This window comes from Protopterus annectens, chromosome 7.part1 (genome assembly GCF_019279795.1).
Source record: "Protopterus annectens isolate FY-2018-M chromosome 7.part1, PAN1.0, whole genome shotgun sequence".
Lineage (NCBI taxonomy): Eukaryota > Metazoa > Chordata > Ceratodontiformes > Protopteridae > Protopterus > Protopterus annectens.
The window spans coordinates 484,278,446-484,303,520 of record NC_056740.1 but is presented as its reverse complement, the minus strand read 5'-3'; the positions used below and the strand labels follow the sequence as shown (position 1 = coordinate 484,303,520).

Genomic DNA, 25,075 nt, shown 5'->3' with positions numbered 1-25,075 from the left:
CAGCAAATAATTGGATTTTAGCTCTTATATATTTATCTACTTCCAAACCTTCTATATTGCTGTTATTTCTTATATTATTTGCCCATGGTTCCATTATCAGCATGAACAATAACGGGGAAAGGGGGCAACCTTGTTTGGTACCTTTTATGACAGGAATTTTATTGGAGATGTATGAGCCGATTTTAATATAAGCAAAAGTTCCTTCATATAAATGTTTTAAGAGATTAATAAAGTTGTATGAGAAGTTTAAACACTCTAGAAGTGTGAACAGGAAATCACAATTAATTGAATCAAAAGTTGAATTTGTGTCAAGACTAATTAATGTCAAGGTCTTTTTTTTCCTTTGAGAGAAATCAATAAGGGCTATGTGTTCGCTTTATATTATCAAAGGTACTTTTATTGGTCACAAAGCCTGTTTGATCATCATCTATTAATTGAGGTAGAAACGTCTTTAGTCTTTCAGTGAATATATTCATAAACTTCTTATAATCGACATTTAATAGGGATATGGCTCAGTATGAGGAACAATTTTTAGGGTTTTTGTTAGATTTTAGAATGGGTGATATGAAGGTATATTTCCATGAAGGAGGTAGCATGGAATCATTTTGGGCTGCATTACATGCATTATGTAAAAGGGAGATAGCTATTTTGGGCATAATCTTATATATTTCGGAAATTATGCCATCATTTCCTGGTGCTTTGTTAGGATTAAGCTTATTAATTTGATTTTGTACCTCTGTTAAAGTGATTTGTTTATCGATAATGTTTATTTATTGTTTATTATATAAGTTTTATTAATAAAATCCTTTATTTTATCCTTTGATTTTTATTTGTTGTATGGTTTGACTGATTTCATGAAAATGAATTCTAAATTCTTCTATTATATCTTGTATACTGTGTACTTCCTTTTTTCCTTTTAGAATATATATCTTTAATGTAATTATGTTTGTTTAGTCTTTTGGTTTTGTTTTTGAGGTTGGTTAAGTGTTTAGAATTTAAAGAGTAGGCAAGAAATTTATATTTTTCAAGAGTGATCATCGTTTTATGATGAAGAATGTCCTATATTCTTCATTTAGTTTATTTTTCTCATTTCTTATCATTTTGGAAGTAAGATAATCTTTATTGTTGAGATGCAGTGTATCTAGTTTATCCTGTATTGTTCTGATATCTTTTTCCCAAACTTTCTTTTTATTGTAATGTCATTTATTAATTTGCCCATATAAATAAGCTTTATGGGCATCCCAGACAGATATGCTCAGAGCTAGTTCAAAATTATGTGAAGATTACTGATCCTACAGACATTGCCAACATACTGGCTGACAGGTTCAGTGCAAACTTCTCCCCCCCCTCCCCCCCAAAAGGAGAGATATCTATACCAAACGATTGCAGCCCCCCAAACATCTCCAGCGCCCAAGTGAGAACTGCTCTCTCCAAAGCAAAAAACACAGCATCCATGGGACCTGATGGTGTCCCGGCTGTGTGCTCCATGAACTCAATGAGGAATTAAACCCACAGCTAGGACAGCTGTTTAATCATAGTCTTACCTCTGGATACGTACCCAGGGAGTGGCGCACTGCAACTGTGGTACCACTTCACAAAGGCGGTGCCTCCACCGACCCTGGAAATTACCGGCCCATTAGCTTGACAAGCCTTATCTGCAAAGCCATGGAGAGGATCATAATGGACCTCATAAATAAAGACATAGGGAATTTGCAGACTTTGGATCCAACCCAGTTTGGCTTTGTCAAAGGCAGATCATGCCTTTAAAACTTGGTTGAGTTTTTGGAAACAGTCACCAAAGCCATTGATGAGGGAAAGGCAGTCCATACAGCCTACCTCGATCTGGCTAAGGCCTTCGATACAATACCCCACTCGGGTATCATTGAAAAACTCATCAGCTTAAATGTCAACCTATACATCACAAGATGGGTTGCAAACTGGCTGAGTGACAGAACCCACAGGGTCAGAGTTGCTGGCGCCATGTCAGACTCAAAGCCTGTCACAAGTGGTGTCCCACAGGGCTCAGTCCTGGGCCCACTCTTGTTTGGCATCTACTTTTCCAAGTACAAGCAAACACAGGAGGGTTATGGCTGACAAAGTTTGCAGATGACTGCAAACTGGGCGCCATAGTAGAAAACACATCTGACACAGATATCCTTCAGAAGGGTCTCACAGAAACGGATAACTGGTGCCAGAGCCACGGCCTAAAGTTAAATGCCAAAAATGCATAGTCATACCCTTCGGGAAAAACAAGGTTACCCCTAGCTACCAAATAGGTGGCAATCCACTGAGCACAGAAGAAGTTATCAGGGACCTGGGGACCCAGGTTGATAGTAGTCTGTCATTCGACACCCATGTAGCTAAAGTAGTTAGGAAGACCTTCTACATTGCCCACCTTATCATGAAGGATTCTCATCTAGATCAAGGGAGGTCATAGTCTCCCTTTACTCATCACTCATCAGACCAATGATTGAGTACAATGCCCCATTCGGAATGTATCTGACCTGACACTTGCAGCAGCTGGAGAGGCCACAAAGTTCCTCACCAAAAGGATAAAGGGTCTCAAAAATCTGTCCTATGCTGCCCGACTGAAAGAACTCCAGCTCTATTCAGTCGCCACCGCTTGCTCAGAGGTGACCTTTGCCTAACATACAAGGCCATGTCAAACCCAGATTTGATGAATATGCTTCACCTCAAAAATCTAGATCCATCAGAGCCACAAGGGCGGAGACTTAAACCTTGACACGGCTATTAATAGGACGTGCTGGAGGGATAGATTCATCACCCAAAGACTCCCTATGCTGTGGAACAAAATCCCGGTACATGTGAGGCAGAGCACCTCGCTGGCCTTGTTCAAGAGAAATCTTGACCAATGGATGGGAGATCGCAGATATACCCCAGGGATTACCTCAGTGTCACTGCTCGACAGAGGCACAGCAAAATAATGGGTATAGTTCCCCATACTAAAGGGGTGGCGTAAGCCACAAAACGATGGGCTAGGCTTGTAAATGCCCTCGGGCAGATAGCCTAGTATGAACCTATGAACCTATGAACCTATTGGAAGTTGAATTTACAGTTATAAAGTTTAATATTTCTTCTTTTAGGAATGATTGGAATTCTTTAAGTTGTGTAAGGTATGCTGGAATTCTTTTTATTTGAACATTGGGAATATGGTTAATACTGAGCTCGAATGTAATAGAGTTAGCATCTGAAATTGGGCAGGATATAATTTTACTATTAGCTAGATCATTTATTATCTGTGTAGAGAATAATATTATATCTATTTTGGAGAATGTTTTGTGTCTGTTAGAATAAAATGTATATTGTAATGAGTTATGTTCTATGAAATGTTGCTTTCTGAAGCTCAAGTTATTCTAAATCCCAATAAAACCAAACTCATGATATTCCAGCCCAGAAGAGCTATAGATCCCCTTTCTCTGTTTAAGATCACATCTTCAAAAATACCACATATCTCCTGTTTCTTAAATCTAAATGTGACCCGAGTGATAATCCTAAAGCTAATGCACTGTGGGTATATTTATACTACTCACAGGATATTAATAGAAGTCAGAGTTCAGTAGTTTTGCACAACCATATGACACGAAAATATCACAAAAACGCCAACTTTAATACATGAAGCTTTCGGGTATTCTACCCTTCATCAGCATATACAGACATATTGTTTTACTACATTTATATAGAGGTCTAATTAAAGTCACATGTCTATACCAGCCACTAAAAACACATAAAATTTACATACTATCTAAAACATATTAGACACTATATTTTAAAACTCATTACAGTTCACATAAATCTTAAAACTTAATAAAAAAAGAAAGATATATACAGAAATTCTAAATATATTTACTACTCATAATTTGTCGTATTGTCGCCTCACTAACACAGGTTTTATGCTAATGGCAGAATTAAGGCCTGGAGTTACATCAGCTTGCAGTCTTATTATCCAGTGTAACTCCCTAATTTCTAAGGCATTATTTATGTCACCACCCCTTGGGCCCAAATCTACTGTATCTATACATCTAAATTTAAATCTATGTGTAGTGTTCTCCTTAATGTGTCCATATAGGGCATTAGTCTCTATTTTTCTATTGATTTCTGATCTATGTTCAATCATACGATCTTTCAGTCTTCTAGTTGTCTTGCCTACATAGAATTTTCCACAACTATCACAAGTAGCAAGATATACCAGTTGACGAGTATTACAAGTAGCCCTACATTTAAAATTATATCTAACATTACTTACTGGGTGTCTAAAGGGTTCATTTGATTGTATTATATCTTCACAACAACTGCAGTTATAACATTTATATGTTCCTAAACTGACTTGTGGTGCATGTGAATGTTTAGAAAAGTCCTTATAACACAAAATGTTTTTTAATGATTGTTGATTTCTATAAGCAAAGCTGGGTCTAGAACCCACAATTTGTTCTACTTCAGGCATGGCCATTAATATTGGCCAGTTCTTTTCTATAATTGTATGTATTTTATGGCTATATCCATTATATGTTGTTACATATCTAACATTATCATTTCTTATTCTTTTATATACTTCCATTTGAGTTGGTCTCTCATCAATTGTAGATTTAAATATTGGTCCATATACATGTACTCTACCTTTATTTATTTCATCAATACATTTCTCTATCATGATTTCCGAGTATCCTCCTTTCATAAACTCTTGTTTCATTTCTTGTATTTCTTTTATATATAAATCATTCTCTGTTGTTAACCTACTTACTCTTATTAGCTGAGATTTTACTATACCCTTATAAATATGTGTTGGATGCATACTATTTCTCTTCAAGTATCGCATTACTTGTACTTCCTTTTTATGTATCTTGGTTTCAAGTTTTTGATTTTTCATATATATCTGTACATCAAGATATGTTATATTGTTACTGGAATAATTCATCTTGAATTTGAAAAATGATGTAGTACTATTTAAATAAATTAAATAGTTATTCAATTCATATTCAGTCCCTTCCCAAATGAAAAAACAGTCATCAACAAATCTTGTGTAACATTTTACATACTTATTTAAATCATTCAAATCATTTAATACATAGTTCTTTTCCCAAAAATATAGGACAATATTTGCAAAGGTATTAGCCACAGATGTCCCCATGGCCACCCCTGTAAGTTGCCTATATGGTACACCATCAAATATAAATATATTTTTTGTTAGTACTATGTCAAGGAGTGAACATAAATTCTCAATCTCATTGGGTTGGACCACTGAATACATCAGGAGTAACGTCCTTACAGCTTCAACACCATAATCTATTGGTATGACTGTAAATAACGACTCAACGTCTAATGTTACATATATATTATTCTCCTTTGCATTAATATACCATTCACTCAATTTATATAAAAAATGTGTGGTGTCTTTTATGACAGTAGTACAATGCGATAGTAATTTAGATAATTCTTTTTGTAGATACTTCGAGATAGCTTCTGTCACCCACCCTTTCCCTGAGACAATAGGTCTCAGTGGGGGTTTAGAGAGTGACTTATGTATCTTTGGTATACCATATATTTGTGGTATTCTAGGGCATGGAATCGAAAAATAGTTAAAGAGTTCTAATGTTATCTGTTCATTCAACTGCATATCATAAATCTGCATGTTTACCTGCATAATTTGATTTTTAACATCTATAAAAGAAATTCTTTGAAATGTTTTTTCATCAGACAGAAATGCATTAAATTCATTCATATAGTGTATACGTTCCATTATAACAGTTGCCCCACCTTTATCAGCCTGCTTAATAATAATCTCATCATTATTTTTCATAGAAATCAATGCTTTATATTCATTATATGTCAAGTTGTAATTCTTTTCATTTCTCTGGGAACACATAGCTCTTAACTCTACTTCCACTATATTCATAAAGGCTATTAATACTGGTGATAACTGTGGAACAAATATGCTTAACTTTTTATAACAGGTGTTACTATTGTTAGATTTAGAAAACAAAAGTTTTAGCATGATATTTCTAACAAATAATTTCAAGTCTATTAGCATATTGACCAAGTTGTCCATACTAAATGGAACGAATTTCAATCCATTGTTTAGCAAATTATAATGATCGTCAGAGAAATTTCTCTTTGTTAAGTTAACAGTACCTTTGACTAACATAGAGTCTATGGTGGTTATCTTCGTGGTGTCTTGTTCATCTTTCTCGGACTGTCGTTCTTCCTCTTCGCTCCCTGCAGCGATTGCTGTGTTGTTTTCTGCATTGGGCTTCTCTCTGCCCTCGCTTTGTGTAATGGGACCTTCTCCGGATGACACAAACGGAATGGTAAAAAAGACGAAATGTCCGTTTGTTTCTTCTTATGTATTTCAGGTTGTTGTGATGTTGTATTTGTAATATTTATTACTATCGGATCCTTGTTATTCATGCTAGATATCGCCATTGCTGTCTCCCCTATTCCTCGCAACTCTGCGTGAACTTCTGGCGTCAGTAACACGCCTTGCTGTAATTCTTTCTGCTGATTGGTCAGTTGTTCAGTAGGTGTGGAGGGAGTTTCAAACATGTCTAGGCTATCTAGCAATTGAGTTTTTTTCTTTTTACTACGTTCCGATTCATGAAGTGGATTATTATTTGTAGTGGGACGTTTATATTCCGTTTTCGGCCAAGAAAAAATGTGGCCATTTTTGTAGTCATCAATGTCTCTTAATATTTTACGCTTTTTTTGTGCCTCCAGTTTATTTATTCCAAAATGCTATGTCCCATATCGGCTCCAAAAATTTCACCATCTCAATACCCCCCAAAATTTCCCCTGCGCCCAAATTTTAAACCATTTTGTTTCCATAAAACCATTTTCCCCGGCCCCTAAGATGAAAAATTTTTTTTTGGGAAATTTTTTAAAAAAATTTTATATTTTGTTTTTGTTAATTTTTTCCATTAACTGAGGAGTGTAAAATGACCTGTTCATGAATCTACAGGTATATAGTTTCCATCTCAAAGAAAAAGTTGTTTTTCCTGCTGATTTTAATATATTTGCCTTGTCTTGATCAGTCGGAGAATTATTATTAATTAAACTATAATAGTTCCAGTAGTTTTGTGGGCAACTAAATGTTTCTTCTCTTAAGATTCTATAAATGAAAAAGGTTGCATGAGTAAGTATGATTTAATAGAGTTGATTGAAGAAATTGTAATAAAATCCTAGGATCATGTTTGGTGGATGAAGAGATCATTTGTAGTTTATTACCTAGAGATAATATGAGTGTTTGAATGTCTAGCCACATGGATTTGTCCAGTTGATATTCCTGTATTATTTGATCAACAGATTTAGCCTTATGTTCAGAAGTCAATTGGAACCAGAACTTGAGCTCATTATGTTTAAAATGGTGATTTTGTTTGAATCTGAGGTTAAAAGAATTTCTTGTGTAACTGCTATGGGGAATAATAAAAAAAAACATTCTTTATATTTAAGATGTTTATATATAAACATTTCTAAAGTTAATTATGATATAATGAATGTAACTAGCAGTATGACTAGGAGTTATATAGGTGGAAAAATAATCTTTTAAAATCCATAGTGTAGGATTGCTTTTATTTCTAACTTGTCTGTTGAGGGCCTCATTATTAACTGCATAGCTGATAATTCCCAAAGTAACTTCCATTTGGCTGAATATGAAGTGTCTAAGAGTTGTGGAATTGTTCTGATTATGGAGGAAATCGAGTAAAGATTTAAATCTGGAAATGTTATCCCGCCATTATTCCAGCTATTAAGATGTTGAGTAAATGCTATTCTTGTTTTTTTTGAGACCAGAACATTTTTAGTAATAAAGTATTTGACTTATTAATAAACTTTTTTGAAGGAAGAAGTTGAATAGATTGTATAATATACAACATTTTAGGTAGAATTATCATTTTTATAAGGATTAATCTTTCCTCTCTGGTGACTAATATCATATTCCATTTAGAAAGTAAATTTTGGATATTTTCAAAACACTTGTTATAGTTTAGTTGTACTATTGATTTAACATCTTTAGCAATAATAATTCCAAGATATGTAATTTGGTCTATATTTGGAGTTTGTTGAATATAATAATTAGATGTGTTGCTTCTTCTTGAGTACATGGGTAGAATTTAGTTTTACTATCATCGAAAGATAACCCTGAAATCTTTTGAAAAGTTTTGATTGAATCAAATAAAGATAATATAGAAGAGTCATTTCCTTTTGGTGATAAGTACATCATCAGCAAATAATTGGATTTTAGCTCTTATATATTTATCTACTTCCAAACCTTCTATATTGCTGTTATTTCTTATATTATTTGCCCATGGTTCCATTATCAGCATGAACAATAACGGGGAAAGGGGGCAACCTTGTTTGGTACCTTTTATGACAGGAATTTTATTGGAGATGTATGAGCCGATTTTAATATAAGCAAAAGTTCCTTCATATAAATGTTTTAAGAGATTAATAAAGTTGTATGAGAAGTTTAAACACTCTAGAAGTGTGAACAGGAAATCACAATTAATTGAATCAAAGGTTGAATTTGTGTCAAGACTAATTAATGTCAAGGTCTTTTTTTTTCCTTTGAGAGAAATCAATAAGGGCTATGTGTTCGCTTTATATTATCAAATGTACTTTTATTGGTCACAAAGCCTGTTTGATCATCATCTATTAATTGAGGTAGAAACGTCTTTAGTCTTTCAGTGAATATATTCATAAACTTCTTATAATCGACATTTAATAGGGATATGGCTCAGTATGAGGAACAATTTTTAGGGTTTTTGTTATATTTTAGAATGGGTGATATGAAGGTATATTTCCATGAAGGAGGTAGCATGGAATCATTTTGGGCTGCATTATATGCATTATGTAAAAGGGAGATAGCTATTTTGGGCATAATCTTATATATTTCGGAAATGATGCCATCATTTCCTGGTGCTTTGTTAGGATTAAGCTTATTAATTTGATTTTGTACCTCTGTTAAAGTGATTTGTTTATCGATAATGTTTATTTATTGTTTATTATATAAGTTTTATTAATAAAATCCTTTATTTTATCCTTTGATTTTTATTTGTTGTATGGTTTGACTGATTTCATGAAAATGAATTCTAAATTCTTCTATTATATCTTGTATACTGTGTACTTCCTTTTTCCTTTTAGAATATATATCTTTAATGTAATTATGTTTGTTTAGTCTTTTGGTTTTGTTTTTGAGGTTGGTTAAGTGTTTAGAATTTAAAGAGTAGGCAAGAAATTTATATTTTTCAAGAGTGATCATCGTTTTATGATGAAGAATGTCCTATATTCTTCATTTAGTTTATTTTTCTCATTTCTTATCATTTTGGAAGTAAGATAATCTTTATTGTTGAGATGCAGTGTATCTAGTTTATCCTGTATTGTTCTGATATCTTTTTCCCAAACTTTCTTTTTATTGTAATGTCATTTATTAATTTGCCCATATAAATAAGCTTTATGGGCATCCCAGACAGATATGCTCAGAGCTAGTTCAAAATGATGTGAAGATTACTGATCCTACAGACATTGCCAACATACTGGCTGACAGGTTCAGTGCAAACTTCTCCCTCCCCCAAAAGGAGAGATATCTATACCAAACGATTGCAGCCCCCCAAACATCTCCAGCGCCCAAGTGAGAACTGCTCTCTCCAAAGCAAAAAACACAGCATCCATGGGACCTGATGGTGTCCCCGGCTGTGTGCTCCATGAACTCAATGAGGAATTAAACCCACAGCTAGGACAGCTGTTTAATCATAGTCTTACCTCTGGATACGCACTCCAGGAGTGGCGCACTGCAACTGTCGTACCACTTCACAAAGGCGGTGCCTCCACTGACCCTGGAAATTACCGCCCATTAGCTTGACAAGCCTTATCTGCAAAGCCATGGAGAGGATCATAATGGACCTCATAAATAAAGACATAGGGAATTTGCAGACTTTGGATCCAACCCAGTTTGGCTTTGTCAAAGGCAGATCATGCCTTTTAAACTTGGTTGACTTTTTCGAAACAGTCACCAAAGCCATTGATGAGGGAAAGGCAGTCCATACAGCCTACCTCGATCTGGCTAAGGCCTTCGCTACAATACCCCACTCGGGTATCATTGAAAAACTCATCAGCTTAAATGTCAACCTATACATCACAAGATGGGTTGCAAACTGGCTGAGTGACAGAACCCACAGGGTCAGAGTTGCTGGCGCCATGTCAGACTCAAAACCTGTCACAAGTGGTGTCCCACAGGGCTCAGTCCTGGGCCCACTCTTGTTTGGCATCTACTTTCCCGAAGTACAAGCAAACACAGGAGGGTTATGGCTGACAAAGTTTGCAGATGACTGCAAACTGGGCGCCATAGTAGAAAACACATCTGACACAGATATCCTTCAGAAGGGTCTCACAGAAACGGATAACTGGTGCCAGAGCCACGGCCTAAAGTTAAATGCCAAAAAATGCATAGTCATACCAAAACAAGGTTACCCCTAGCTACCAAATAGGTGGCAATCCACTGAGCACAGAAGAAGTTATCAGGGACCTGGGGACCCAGGTTGATAGTAGTCTGTCATTCGACACCCATGTAGCTAAAGTAGTTAGGAAGACCTTCTACATTGCCCACCTTATCATGAAGGGATTCTCATCTAGATCAAGGGAGGTCATAGTCTCCCTTTACTCATCACTCATCAGACCAATGATTGAGTACAATGCCCCATTCGAATGTATCTGACCCGACACTTGCAGCAGCTGGAGAGGCCACAAAAGTTCCTCACCAAAAGGATAAAGGGTCTCAAAAATCTGTCCTATGCTGCCCGACTGAAAGAACTCCAGCTCTATTCAGTCGCCACCGCTTGCTCAGAGGTGACCTTTGCCTAACATACAAGGCCACGTCAAACCCAGATTGGATGAATATGCTTCACCCCAAGAAATCTAGATCCATCAGAGCCACAAGGGCGGAGACTTAAACCTTGACACGGCTATTAATAGGACGTGCTGGAGGATAGATTCATCACCCAAAGACTCCCTATGCTGTGGAACAAAATCCTGGTACATGTGAGGCAGAGCACTTCGCTGGCCTTGTTCAAGAGAAATCTTGACCAATGGATGGGAGATCGCAGATATACCCCAGGGATTACCTCAGTGTCACTGCTCGACAGAGGCACAGCAAAATAATGGGTATAGTTCCCCATACTAAAGGGGTGGCGTAAGCCACAAAACGATGGGCTAGGCTTGTAAATGCCCTTGGGCAGATAGCCTAGTATGAACCTATGAACCTATGAACCTATTGGAAGTTGAATTTACAGTTATAAAGTTTAATATTTCTTCTTTAGGAATGATTGGAATTCTTTAAGTTGTGTAAGGTATGCTGGAATTCTTTTTATTTGAACATTGGGAATATGGTTAATACTGAGCTCGAATGTAATAGAGTTAGCATCTGAAATTGGGCAGGATATAATTTTACTATTAGCTAGATCATTTATTATCTGTGTAGAGAATAATATTATATCTATTTTGGAGAATGTTTTGTGTCTGTTAGAATAAAATGTATATTGTAATGAGTTATGTTCTACGAAATGTTGCTTTCTGAAGCTCAAGTTATTCTAAATCCCAATAAAACCAAACTCATGATATTCCAGCCCAGAAGAGCTATAGATCCCCTTTCTCTGTTTAAGATCACATCTTCAAAAATACCACATATCTCCTGTTTCTTAAATCTAAATGTGACCCGAGTGATAATCCTAAAGCTAATGCACTGTGGGTATATTTATACTACTGCCATGAATTTGGTTTAGCCAGCATACAACTAATGCAAATTTGTTTTTTAATGTTCTGTAGAGCATTTAATTAGTTTACAGCTTATTAAAACAAATGCTACCTTAGTAAATGTTTTGTGATGCCTTCTCTTATTTTTTTCTGTCCGTCACTTCATCTATATGCATTAATCAGTTAAAACCTTTTACCTCATTGCAAACATTTATTATCAATTAGCCTCTGTGTGCTCTCTCCTTTTTCCTTACTTTCACTATCTTATACATTATTTCTATACCTTTCCACTTGCTTCAGACATGTTAAACTATTGTATTATCACTTTTATTTGTTCAATGTTACCTTCATACCCAGGTCTACTTGTAATATTTCTTGTTAATTTACTTGTCTAGTATTATTTTGTTTGCCCAGGTTGAGACTGAAATAGGTCCTTTTAGATCATTGATTTACCAAATTGAATAAATGAATGAACATATAAGTAAATAACTAAACGTGTGTAATATTTTGTACATTGTTTCTTTTTATGGAGCTTTTCTCTCCATTGCTGTGCTGAAAAGGGGTACTTAACCCAGTCAGACTTTCCAAGTCAAAAACGTAATTAAATTAATAAACACAATCCAGTCAACTGGCATGGAAAAGACCCATAAGTAATTATCAATGCTGCAGTAAACAACATGAAAAGAGTGAAAAGATAACATCCAAAATTAACAGAATGCAGAGCTGTAAAACACAACTGACAGATTCAAGTGATTGAAAGGTGATTCTACTGTTGTACAAGGCACTGGCAATGTGACAAATGTAGTAAAGTGAAGGGGAATGGACAGCAGAATAGACACTGTCCTAACACTACATTAGAAGGCCACAAGATGGTTAAACAACTGCAGTGAATGAAATACCAGGAGAAGCCTCATAAGCTACAGACAGCTACATTCTGTAGAGAACTCTTCCATTAAAAAAACTCAGCCACTTTACAATCCATTGAAAGCAAAATCTTCTGATCATTTCTACCCCCAACCCCAGGAACACCACTGCACCAACCTCTCCAAACCTAGATGAGTTCCAGTCACCTACATACTTGAGCTACTCCTACAGCCTCTTATTTTCAAACTTCTTCAGCCAGTTGCCTCCCTGCCTCTAGCTGCCAATCTCCATAATAGAACCACCTCCTACAACCTCTGCATCTTCTCCCAATTGATTCCCCTCCCTTCATACCCACCAAATAAAACTATACTGTACAGACCAGTCCTTCTCCATTCTTCTATTCAAACTCTAGTAATCTCTTCCCCCCACACTTAAAACAAATCTCCTCTTTTCCTCACTTTCAAAACACTCCTCCATCAACAATCTGACTGCAAGTGCTTTCCCATGGGACAATTCATCTAACTTCTCTCTCACATACACCACTTCTACTTCCACCCTCTGTTCTCACCTGGTGCTTACCTCCCATGTTTACTACCAAAATTAATCCACATCTGTTTTTCTTGTCTGTTAAGTATATTTGCTCACTGTTTCAGTGGTCTACTGGGCATTGTACCTGCTATGATTTCTTGTTTGTGAATTAGTTCTGTTTTTTTACTTTGTGAATTTCTTCACCTGGGCTGTGCCTGCACATGGTCTTTTATGATCGGTGTACTATTCAAGTAAACAAACTTAAATACATAAACAGAAAGAAGAACCAAAAGAAAGGATGTGATAAGAATATAAGCCCATAAGCAGGTGTTGTGAAGGAGTATGGCCATTGGTTTTATTACCAAACCTGCTACCTGTTAAGAAGTTAGAATGTCACTACCTTATGGGACTATTTCTGAGCACTCAAAAACACATCAGTTTTGTCTTTGTAATCACTGCGTTCTTTAACCATTATGGATAGCAAATTCCAAAGTCTAAGTTGTCACTGTGTTGTGCATCTTTTGATGTTTTTTAGCATTTTAATGTTAATTTTTGCCAAACAATTATCTGATCTAGTATCAGCTCTACATATTATATGCTCCAGATACAATTTAAGACAAAATTTGATCATGCAATACCTGAAAACAAGACAGAGATCGACTTTCAGAAGTCAGTGCATCACTCATTCTTCCCTTAACACTTCTAATTTTCTCAATGGGTATTGTTTTCTAAAGCAAGAATTAATTTTATTAATAATCTTTGGGCATTTTCTAATTGAATTATTTGTTTGAATTTTAAACTGTAAGATGCATCATACATTATATTTAATGACAGAGTAAATTAATGACACCCCAGGTGCAAATTATTCGGGGGCACAATCTGCAGATCCCAGGTTTACCAACGACATTCAGAAATGAATGCTGGTTTTGCATTTGTGGACACAGCACTCCATGTGCAGCATGACCTGTAGACACCACTGACTTAAAATTGCTACAGCATAATTTTTCTGCCCCTCAAGTTCAAGGAAAGGATCTATTTATTTATTTATTTATTTATTTATCCATTCATTTATTCATTGTCCTTAAGTACAAGAGGACATTTTACTTTAATTTATTTTATTTTTTTGTTCCTCAGCTTAAAGTGGGGGGGGTTGTCATATTGGGAGGGGGAGTACCAAGAACCAGAACAACACTCTACACCTCGGTGACCATTGAGTAAATATTCCTTTATATTTGGTATACTAAGCTTATCAGAAGTACATTTCTGTGATATAGTGTGAAAGGCATTAACTAAGTCCAAACAGGTTGTGTATAATAATGTAAGGCATTCATCCAGTACTGCTGTAACTACGTCAAAAAATGGCACTAGATTGAACAGTAAGAAATCATAACAATGAAGGTCACAAAGGACCATATCAGAAGTACCCCTTCGAGATGGCGTATTGTTGTTTAGTCTACTCTGCATATTGGGCTTCTAGGTCTTTAGTTACCAGAGTTTGAAGTGAGACTCCTTTTATGTTCTAGGGTCATTATAACAAGTTTTTCACTACTCAACAACTATTACAAAATGTGTCCATTGGGGTTATTGAGGAAAGTGTAACTAATTTGGGGGAAAAAGTTCAGATTTTTTTTTTCGGTTTTATAGGAATTGCTCTTATGTAGTCAACTGATTTAACTAGCTCTTGGGTGGCAGACAATATAGGTCCATATGGGTAAGTACTAGGCAACCAAACTGCAGACCATTGCAAGCTTATCCAAAAAAGCCCTACTCGATAGTTAACTCCGACCCTCAAGGAGGGCAAGACAAGCTAGACCTTGGGAGAATCTGATGCTGCCCCTTCGATTATCTTGACTGACATTAAAAGTGGCAAGGGTGCTACTTTGCTTAACATATACTGGAAGTTTGTTCCAGAACTGAAGAACACACTGAGATATTAATCTATCATGTGAAAGTGTCTTATACATCTGCTAAAGAAGGTTTAGTTGCTTTAACTGAGTATTTGATGTACCATTAGTTCTGTGAAGGAATAGGAGATCAAACAGGGTTGGATCTTTCATGGTTCTAAAGGCTACACACAGATCTCCATGGAGAAAAAGGGCTGACAGTCTTACCTGATAACTAAGATTTTTGAGGCCACTGATTTTTTTAGTTATGAATCTCTGAGGTGTCACACGTTGTGTAACATGCTAGATAAATACATTCCAAAAGGTGCATGATGTTCAGTAATGGGTCTAACAAGATATGAGCAAAGGCCAATTAACACTTCTTTGTATCTAGTGGAGATGTCTTTGGAAATTAGATGTGCACGATAAAAGGCTTTCTGAACTACTGTGGAGACACGCTGCTCAAATGATGAGCAGTTACGAACAAGCGTGCCTAAATACCTTAAACAGTGCCTGATTTGAAGGGTGCATCACCTGTATGGTAAGTGAAACTGTCTTGTTTACCAAAATGAACTATGCTACATTTTTTTAAATTTAACTCGAGACCTTTGTCCTTGCCCCAACTGTTAGCATGGTCTAAGCCGTGTTGGAACAATTGTGAGTTAACTGAACATCAAATAACAATACCCACTTTACAGTCATCTGCAAACTTAGTGAACCATATACCAGGTGTGTTGGCCTAATGGTCTGAGGAATATATGCCAAATAGGAATGGGCCCAAAATTGAGCCCTGTGGTACACCACTGGTAGCTATTTGGTTTCAGAAGTGGCACCTGTGACTATAACCTCATGGGTTCTGTCATGCAACCAGTTAGCTATCCACCACACAATATAAGGATTTATATTCAGATTTACAAATCTGTCAATAATGCCTGCATGGGGAATAGTGTCAAAGGCCTTGACCAGGTCTACATATGCTGTATGCACTACATAACCATTAGCCACTGCTTTGGCTACTTTTTCAAATAAATTAATGAGGTTAAAGAGGCAGGACCTTCCTCTGACAAAGCCGAACTGATGGTGGCCCAGAAATAAGAGATTTTCAATGTCCAGATTAATGAGATTTGAGATAATCTAGTCCATCACTCCATATTAGGCAGTGAGACTAATAGGCCTGTAGTTAGTAGGGTCTGTGGTTGAGGCCACATGTGTAATGGCATTACAATCTCTGTTTCCCTGGCTTCAGGAATGTAACCACTGAAGAGGCGTAGATTAGAGAGGTTAATTAGGGGTTCAGAAAGGCTACATTTGACATTGTTAATCAGGTAACCTGCTATGTTTTCAGGGCCCGTGGATGAGATATTCTTAGTTTTTGAGAGGGCTGCAAGAACTTGTTCCATGGTAGTTATAGCAGGTGTCTGGGACTGTGAAACTTGTGGAATAGGTAGTTGTGGGTGGAGTAAAACTTGCACTAAATTGTTATCTTGGATATTATGTATTTCCTTTGGGTCAAAGTGTATAGTATATACTATACTGTAGACAAACTTTGAACACTGCTGGGTGTTAGTTCTTAACTTCCTAACATAATTAAAGAAGAATTTGTAGTTATTTTTGGTTTTAGTGGCTTTTTAGGTTCATTCTCAGCTTTCAGTTTCCTAAATTTGTTAGTTTGCTTAAGTGTGCTCTTAATGTGGGTAGAATGAGACCTCTTGTAAGCATTAAGCAGTTTCTTTCCCTTATTATATGATTTATTTATATGGCTATTCCACACAGGGGGTTCTTTTTAAATTTCTCATTATATTTGGTGCAGACAGGAATTGTCTTATCAATACAACTGTTTAAGTGAGAGTAGAAGTCAGATGCAGAGGGAGCAGTTTGAGCAACAGGATCCTTCCGAGGAGGATTACAGCTGAATTTAAGTCATCAAGTAACTGACGAAGGTTTGCTTTTGAGAAGTCCCTAAACAGATTGCTATTTACAGGGAAGAATTATCAGATTTAAAGGAAAAGGTCACTAAATTATGGTCTGATTTAACAAGACGTGATGATACATAAGGAGCTTGGGCAAGAAGTGACCATATCTGTGGGACCAGATCCAGGACACTGGGGGGCCCTAGTAGGATGGTTAACTATTTGTGAAAGAGAGTTAACATTTATAATGTCCAGGAAGTGCTGAGCATGATGACCATTGGCAACGTAGCTCAAACAGGTTATTGATGGACAGCTGAAGTCCTCTCGAAGAAAGTTCTTGGGTTTAATAGGTATTTCAACTAAGGTGTTGAGATAACTATTGTGCTGAGAAGGGGTCATCAATGGTGTTCTATAGCCAGCTATAAAGGAGTAATTAGTATTGCTGATTTGGACTTCTAGGAGTTTAAATGTGGTGCCCCAAGGAATCTCTTGTGAGGTGATGGTGTCCTTGACAAATACTGACAACTTCCTGTAGGTCTGAAAACATGGCAGGTATTATACCTAGGAATAGAGAAAGTGCTAGCATTGCTCCTCTGAAACTATATTTGTGTAACTGCCCATGTATGCACAGAAGTCACTCTACCATAAAAAGTACAGCTTGTTGTTTACCAAATAAATAAACATTTGAAAAAGTAGTCAATAAGCTTTAAAATCAGACTTTTGCACATAAATAAAGAAATGTATAAATATATCCATTCATTTTAGTTCAAATGCTTGTCATAAACTAACTTTTGGGCTTAAAGAGGGGAGAGAGCACAGAAGTGACCTGGCATAAACAGTGCAACTTACAGTTTGTCATAGAAACATTTAGGCCTAGACAAGACACAGAACTGATCCTGGCACAAATGCTACAACTTGCAGTTTGAAAAAGAACTAAGCTTTTGGGCTGAAAAATAAAACAACTGATGTACTGAAACCTGGCCATGACAACTCTTTAATGTACATCTTCCAAAAGAGATAACTGGAAAGATACTTTTTACTACAAGTACTATTACAGCTTCTTTCTTATACTGTCACGTCTGACTTGCCTTTGCCGATGATTTTGTCCCGGTGCACCAAAAGCTTCTCATCTGGGATTAGAATGTCCTTCACTTCTTCTAGTATAATGGGGTTCAAGCAGTCAATGGAAATGCTGTTTTCTGCCAGCAGGGGGAGGGACAGGCCATCTGTGCTCCCCGAGTATGCACCTCCCCGAAATATCATTCCACTAGAGCCACTGTGTTCTGCGGGGGAAAAACATACATAATTAAATTAAATATTCACCTCAAAGATTTCAACACAAAGTCAATGGAAGTCAGGTATGTAATCATTGATAAAGCAAATTGTAAGATGGCTTTTAGCAATTTTTACCTCCACAAGACATTACAATTAGGTATATTTTATTTGACTCATTTTTCCCCTAAGGGGAATACAGGCTTACCGAGAGGGCAGACTGTTGTAACATGACAATGTGTGGAACTGTGAGTTAGAAGCTTTGGTAATCTTTCAATATGACAGCTGATGGAGTTACTTCACAGCTGTCGCATAAACTCCAATAATATCAGAAGTGCCTGTTAACCCTCCAGTCCCAAAGTGAAATATAAATGTTATTAACTGTGGTTATTTACTAAAGTAATGTAATTCTGCTGCACATAGAGTCTATGGGTACAGTGGGTTTAAACCCCAATTTTGTCTGAAGAAGCACTCAACAGATGATGTAAACAGCTGACATGTCATTTGTAAAGCAATTGTTTGTCTTTTGGCTTTTCCCGGTTAGGGGTCACCACAGCGGAACTCCAGTCCGCTAATGATTGGCAGCAGAGTTTTACGTGCTGGCTTGCCGGGCCTAACGCACAACCTTCAATGAAGGAAAGCCCATTCATGCATGTCGCAACACAGAAGACGCTCTTACTGAGAATCAAACGGGCAACGTCTAACTGTGAGGCGACAACGCTACCACAGCACCACCACCGCAGTATAGTTAAAAGTGCAATTAAGACACTGCAATTGGCAATGCACCTGTATCTCAGGTAGTGAATGGATGCTAGCAAACTAAAGCTCAGTATAAGCATAAGTTTACACAGCAGGTGATTTCTGGATGGAGTTTGTTTTACTGGTTCAAATGGACATGTGTAGGACCAAATATATCAATGGCTGATTTCTGAATGTACCAACACATCTTCACACTTAGCATTTTAGTAAAAGCATGTCTCCTCACAAAAAAATAGGTGTAATAAAGGAAAGTGTGAGCCTCGAACCTGTGGTTCAACCATATGGCAAGAGAGTCCAACCCCACTGTCCTCAGCTGCTGCCATCTCTGGAATAACTGGAACATGGCTTCCTACTGGTAATGCCCTGAAGGAGTATATGGAAATCTCCAGTACTAGCAAGCATATCCTAGGTGATGGTGCAGACAGCAGAACGGCCGAAAACATGGGCCAGCTGAAAATTGGAACAGGCTCCACATCACAAAAATAAAACCTGGAACAATACATTTTATATACAGAACTCTGAAAAAAAAAGATAAAGGGCCTGCTTCCAAAAGACTTGATTTCAATGTAAGTGACTTACTGCAGTGTAAGTCTGCCCTGATTCCAAAAGACTTGTTCTCATTGTAAGTGACTTACTTTGGTGTAAGACCTGTCAGTAGGCTTACACCAAGGACCAAATTCAAAAGACTTGCTCTCAGAATAAGTACTCCAAAAGCAAATCTTTTGGAACCTGTACAAGATAAAAGTAGTGCATGTCTTCTCCTACACCCCTAATGTGGAGGAGAACTCCGACACCCTTAATCTCTAAACATATTACTTTCATTGTTGCTGTACTTTGGGGTAAAGTGTCAAGCTCCAGGTATGAAGTGACAAAACCTGGTGTTTTCTAATAAAAACTCACAATTCTTAGCTTCACAAATGCTGTGTCTGAAAAAAAGACAACACACAAAGTCAAATATATAAAATTAGTCTGAGATCCACAAAACATAACCAAAGCAGCACCTAGCAATCCGTTGTGATACTTTGTGATATGTTGTAAAGCCTTGTGTTCTCCATCAACATGAATCCCTATTATGTACATCACTGAACACAGTTAATGAATCATTTCCCTGATCTCTGTGTGGTAGTTTGGGAATGTTTATCTGTCAACTAAACTATAAGCGTCACCAAATGTTTCTGTTAGACTCGTAGTCACTACCCTGGAAAAATATGTCATTGGCAAAGGTACAGAGAACATATTAATGCTAGATATTAGTACTTCATTTTTATTTATTTAACATTTGTTTAGCAGGAAAGTCTAAGTGGGACACAGCTCATTTTCAGGGGAGCACTGGGGAGAAACACTCCAGACACAGGTCTTTTGGAATGTGGGTGGAAACTACAGCACCCAAAGGAAACCCACGCATCTCAGCTGAGAATCGAACTGGAGAACATTTTGCTGTGAAGTGACAATGTTAACTGCTGCACCGCTTCAGAAAATGCATGCTGGTGTAAAACATGTTCTATTAACTTTTTTAATTGAATTACACAAATATTAAAAATTGTTTCTGATTTTGCCCACCTCATTATTTCTGGATATGTACAGAGTTCTTGAGCAAAAAAAGTTGAGAAGTATGTAAGGACCCCCCTCTCCATGTCGATCATGGTAAAAGTTTGTTGAAAAAAATATATACATACACACATTATATGTATATATATATATATATATATATATATATATATATATATATATATATATATATATATATATATATATATATATATATATATATACATACATGGGTCCTAGTTAAATGATCGAAGTTCAGAACTTCGAATTTCATATGGCCGAAACCATGTGATTGAAGTTCTAAAACTTTGAACATTTAAATGGAAATCTCCATATAGCACGGAAAAGGAATATTCTCTTTTTCTCCCTGTAGTGTGATCACGGAGTTGGTATATTTTAGTAGCGGGAGGTATGAGGGTGCAGGAGGGCTTTCCCCCATACATATATGTATTTTAAGTTGTTTTTGTTTTTTTTTTTTCTTTTTTTAAATGTTTGAGATTATAAAACTTTGATTATATGGTCCAGACAACATGAGTTCGAAGTTTTGTAATTTCGATCATTCAACATAGATCCATATATTTACATATATATATATATATATATATATATATATATATATATATATTCTGCTGTGGTTAGTATCTACTGTTTTTCACTGCTTACAGTTTTATCTGACTTCTTCCACAATTAACAAAAAATAAATAAAAAAACACATACCTGCAAAGGGAAACCATCCATGAAGATTCACAAATCTACAATTCCCAGTAGTCTCAATTATATTACAGGAAAGCACTGCGATCAGTTGCAAAAGGTGACTGATTGCAGCCACTTATACCGCACAGGTCTTGGTAGTGTCTAGAAATAACAATATGTGACTAGAGACTGTAGACTCAGCACTTAGACTTCAATTAACAGGAGGTGGGTTGCTAACCATCTGCTCATTTCCTGCTACTACCAAGAGGAAAAAAATGTTGGTCACTGAACACAGTTATAGGTTCATAGGTAATTACTAGGCAAACGATTCCAATCTTAGCATGCTTCCCAAATGTATCTGGCAGGTTTTGCTACCTTGGCTTGTATTACAGGATATACGGCAGATAGCATTGTCACCTCACAGCAAGAGGTTTGATTCACTGCTGGGGTGCCTTCTGTGGAGTGCATGTCCTCCCTGAGTTTGCAAGGGTTTAATTTGGGTGACCTCCCACATTCCAAATACATGCAGTAGGTGGACTGGAAACAATAAATTGCCCATAGGTGTGAGTGTGTAGTATGGAAGAACTATAACAGTTGGGCAAGCCACCAGTCAGTGTAAACCTTGGCTCTAGATGACTGTTACTGTTAAAATTACACCCTCAACCACATGTGGAAAAATGAGAAAAAGGAGTTGTGGATGGATGGATGGATGGATGGATGGATGGATGGATGGATGGATGGATGGATGGATAATGGTGGCTTCAACATGGGTGGTCAAGCATTTACAGGCTGTATCTGTCTACTAGAGACATAGGTACCAAACCAGGGGTAAACTTCCAGTTCCAGATCCACTAGGGAAGAACACATCTTCACATGGATTTGAAACCTGTTCTAAAGAAGGAGGATTCTCTAAGACCATTACCTGTCCCTCCAGCATGCCCTATTTGTGTTAGGTCCCTCGAATGGGTCATTCTGATGGTGTTTGCTTTGTGGACGAGCAACAGGTCCATCAGAGTAGCATCAAAGCTTGTGTTTCAAGCCAGGCAGAAATCACCACTCAGCAGCCTGTAGGATACTACATACAGACATAGGGCTTTGAGGCAGCCCATGTAGGACATGCTGTTTACATCCTAAATTTTTTTGTAAGGAACCTCTGTGGACACTCCATCTGTTGGATTTGCCTGGTCAATACATCATAAAAGAAGTGTTATACTCATTGATTGGTGTGAGGGCTGAATACAGTGGAACAACGACTTCCTTGAACCTAGAAGCCACAAATTAAGCAACACAGAATGATTTCCTCACTACCTTGGCCACATGATGGTCAAAGGCCAGGTTATTGTCTACATATGTTCCCAGGTCCCTGTTCGGTCTACTGTTAGGGCTGTGCTATTAAAGTAATTAAAGTTTTCATGGATATCCAATGATCAAAGGATACTTTTATGCATTTATGGTAGAGTTTTAGACATGGCTCTGTCACCACTTGTGTGTCTGAGTGTGAACCTCTGATTGGCCACACGACTAGGATTATCTGAATCACACCCTCCCTATGTGTGGCCAAGTTTGAATCTAAAACAAGCCTTAATTAGCACAACCATTGCACCCAGGCAGGTAAATCTACACAATGACAGACAGCTACATCATGTTAAGGAAGGAGCTTTAGAGCTCAGACTTCTAGACAGGGCAGTAGCCCATCCAGTGTACTGTGTTGTAGAACCAGCTGCCTTCCTCACCTTTGCAAATGATGATAACGGTGTCCACCAGGCCATTGTACTTTCTTAGTTTGCCTATGGTCATACACAGCCAGGTGATAGCTGGCCTCACACTGACAGTATTTTTGCATGTATAAGTATGTGTGTGTGTGTGTGTGTGTGTGTGTGTGTGTGTGTGTGTGTGTGTGTGTGTGTGTGTGTGTGTGTGTGTACACATATATATATATATATATATATATATATATATATATATATATATATATACATATATATCCCTACTTTGGAAGCTCAAAGTTTCAAAACTTTAAACTTCATATGGTTGAAACCATAAGATTAAAGTTTTGAAAATTTGAACAGTTTAAATGGAGATCGCCATACAGCACAGAATGAGAAATTTACCAATCTCCACTGTAGTGTGATCTCGGAGTTGGTATATTTAATTAGTAAGGGGTGTGGGGCATGCAGGGGGGCTTGCCCACTACATAAGCATTAAAAAAAATGTGTTTTTATTTTTTTTATTGAAGTTTCAAAGTTTCAAAACTTCGATGTTATGGTCGCTACTATATGAAGTTTGAAGTTTTGAAAGTTCAAGCTTACAAATTAGATCCATGAGCCATTGATTAAGTTTAATGTGCTTAAAGACAATATTTGTTTTGTTGACATAATTTGGTTAATAAAACAGATGATAAGCAGTTGGGCCAGATCACCACAATATTGGGCTTTGGGAAATATGCCCTTTCCTTCACTACTGTGCAATCTCAGAGTTGGAATATATAGGTTGCACCCCGCAAAAGCATTGTTTTTAACTTGCATATTCTGAGGTTCTCTCTAGGCATATGCATATTGACATGTCAACATTTTTACACCCTTTTTGTTGACATTTGCGACTTCAATATTTGAGTATTTTGATTATTTTTTGTACACCTATATATATATATATATATATATATATATATATATATATATATATATATATATATATACATCTAACTATACACACACATATTGACTGCTCATGAGGGAGGGGGGCATACTATATAATGTACTCAGTTTAACTTTTTCTCCTTTAGCTTCCTGATGATAGGCTGATTGTCAGGCTGGCTGGCCCTCTGAATGCCCCTGGACAGGTCACAAATGCTGTTGGTCGTGAGTCCCTCTTCAGAGATGAGTGAAAAGAATACTGCCGCAGACTAAACAGCACCTCCAGACTTATGAGCACTGTGCCGTCTTTGTCTTGCAGTTCAGAGTGACTTCTAAAGCAAACAGGCAATCCACACCTTATAAGAATTATGTCACATCATGTGATGCTGCGCTTTTGTTCTGAAACTGTTGGTTATCCCATAAACTTCCCAGTCTGCTCCTGTCCTCAGCTTTACTCATAAATGCCCTGAATTCCATTTGACGTTTGCATACTCTGCATGGTTGAAGTGCTGTCTTACACATTTTACATAACTCTGCTGCAAATACGAAACCCCACAAGTGAAGCTGCAGGGTCATTTGTTTACCTTCTGTACCTTTACACCCCTGTTTGAAGGCTGAAGGCATTCATGCAGAGAGAGATTGAGTTCAGTATACTGGAGTTAGAAACAATGACAGCGCTGTTTATTTCAGATGCTGCTGTTCTGCTCTTCTGTATCATATCAAACAGCATGAGACAGTATTCTAAATACTGAGCAACATTGTCAGGTCCAGATGTATTCACAACACGTTTTGTTACAGATCCAGCAGCACGGATTTAAGGCTCTCCCTTGGCCAAAACAAATTCCAGCCCCCAGCTTCCTACCTAGTACAGAGAGTCACCTTAAATTCAAAAACACTGTGAGACAGAAGCAGAAGGAGAGAGATGTACCGTCAGATAGTATTTTCATTTCACAAAACCATACGTCAGACCTGTTTAACAATACACAGAATCCTGCAAAGCACTTACCTGTGGACACAAAACCATACGTCAGACCTGTTTAACAAGACACAGAATCCTGCAAAGCACTTACTTGTGGACACAAAACCATACGTCAGACCTGTTTAACAAGACACAGAATCCTGCAAAGCACTTACCTGTGGAGTACCTGTAGTCAGTGTTTGTGACAAAGATTGGAATGTTGTTTACTGGGGTTCCGTTGGGGCTGCTCAGCCTTTCCAACATTGCAGTGGC

The 25,075-nt window shown here is 37.1% G+C and overlaps 1 protein-coding gene across 1 annotated transcript in view; it reads right to left on the bottom strand.

The window, feature by feature from the left end:
- Window positions 1–25,075, bottom strand: part of MST1R (macrophage stimulating 1 receptor) — a 1,081,737-nt gene that overhangs the window by 60,048 nt on the left and 996,614 nt on the right. The window contains exons 14-15 of the mRNA XM_044078935.1: window positions 24,979–25,074; window positions 18,028–18,222 (exon numbers count right to left, since the gene is read on the bottom strand). Of these exons, the coding sequence (XP_043934870.1) occupies window positions 18,028–18,222; window positions 24,979–25,074 (291 nt within the window). The remainder of the gene's footprint in view (window positions 1–18,027; window positions 18,223–24,978; window position 25,075) is intronic.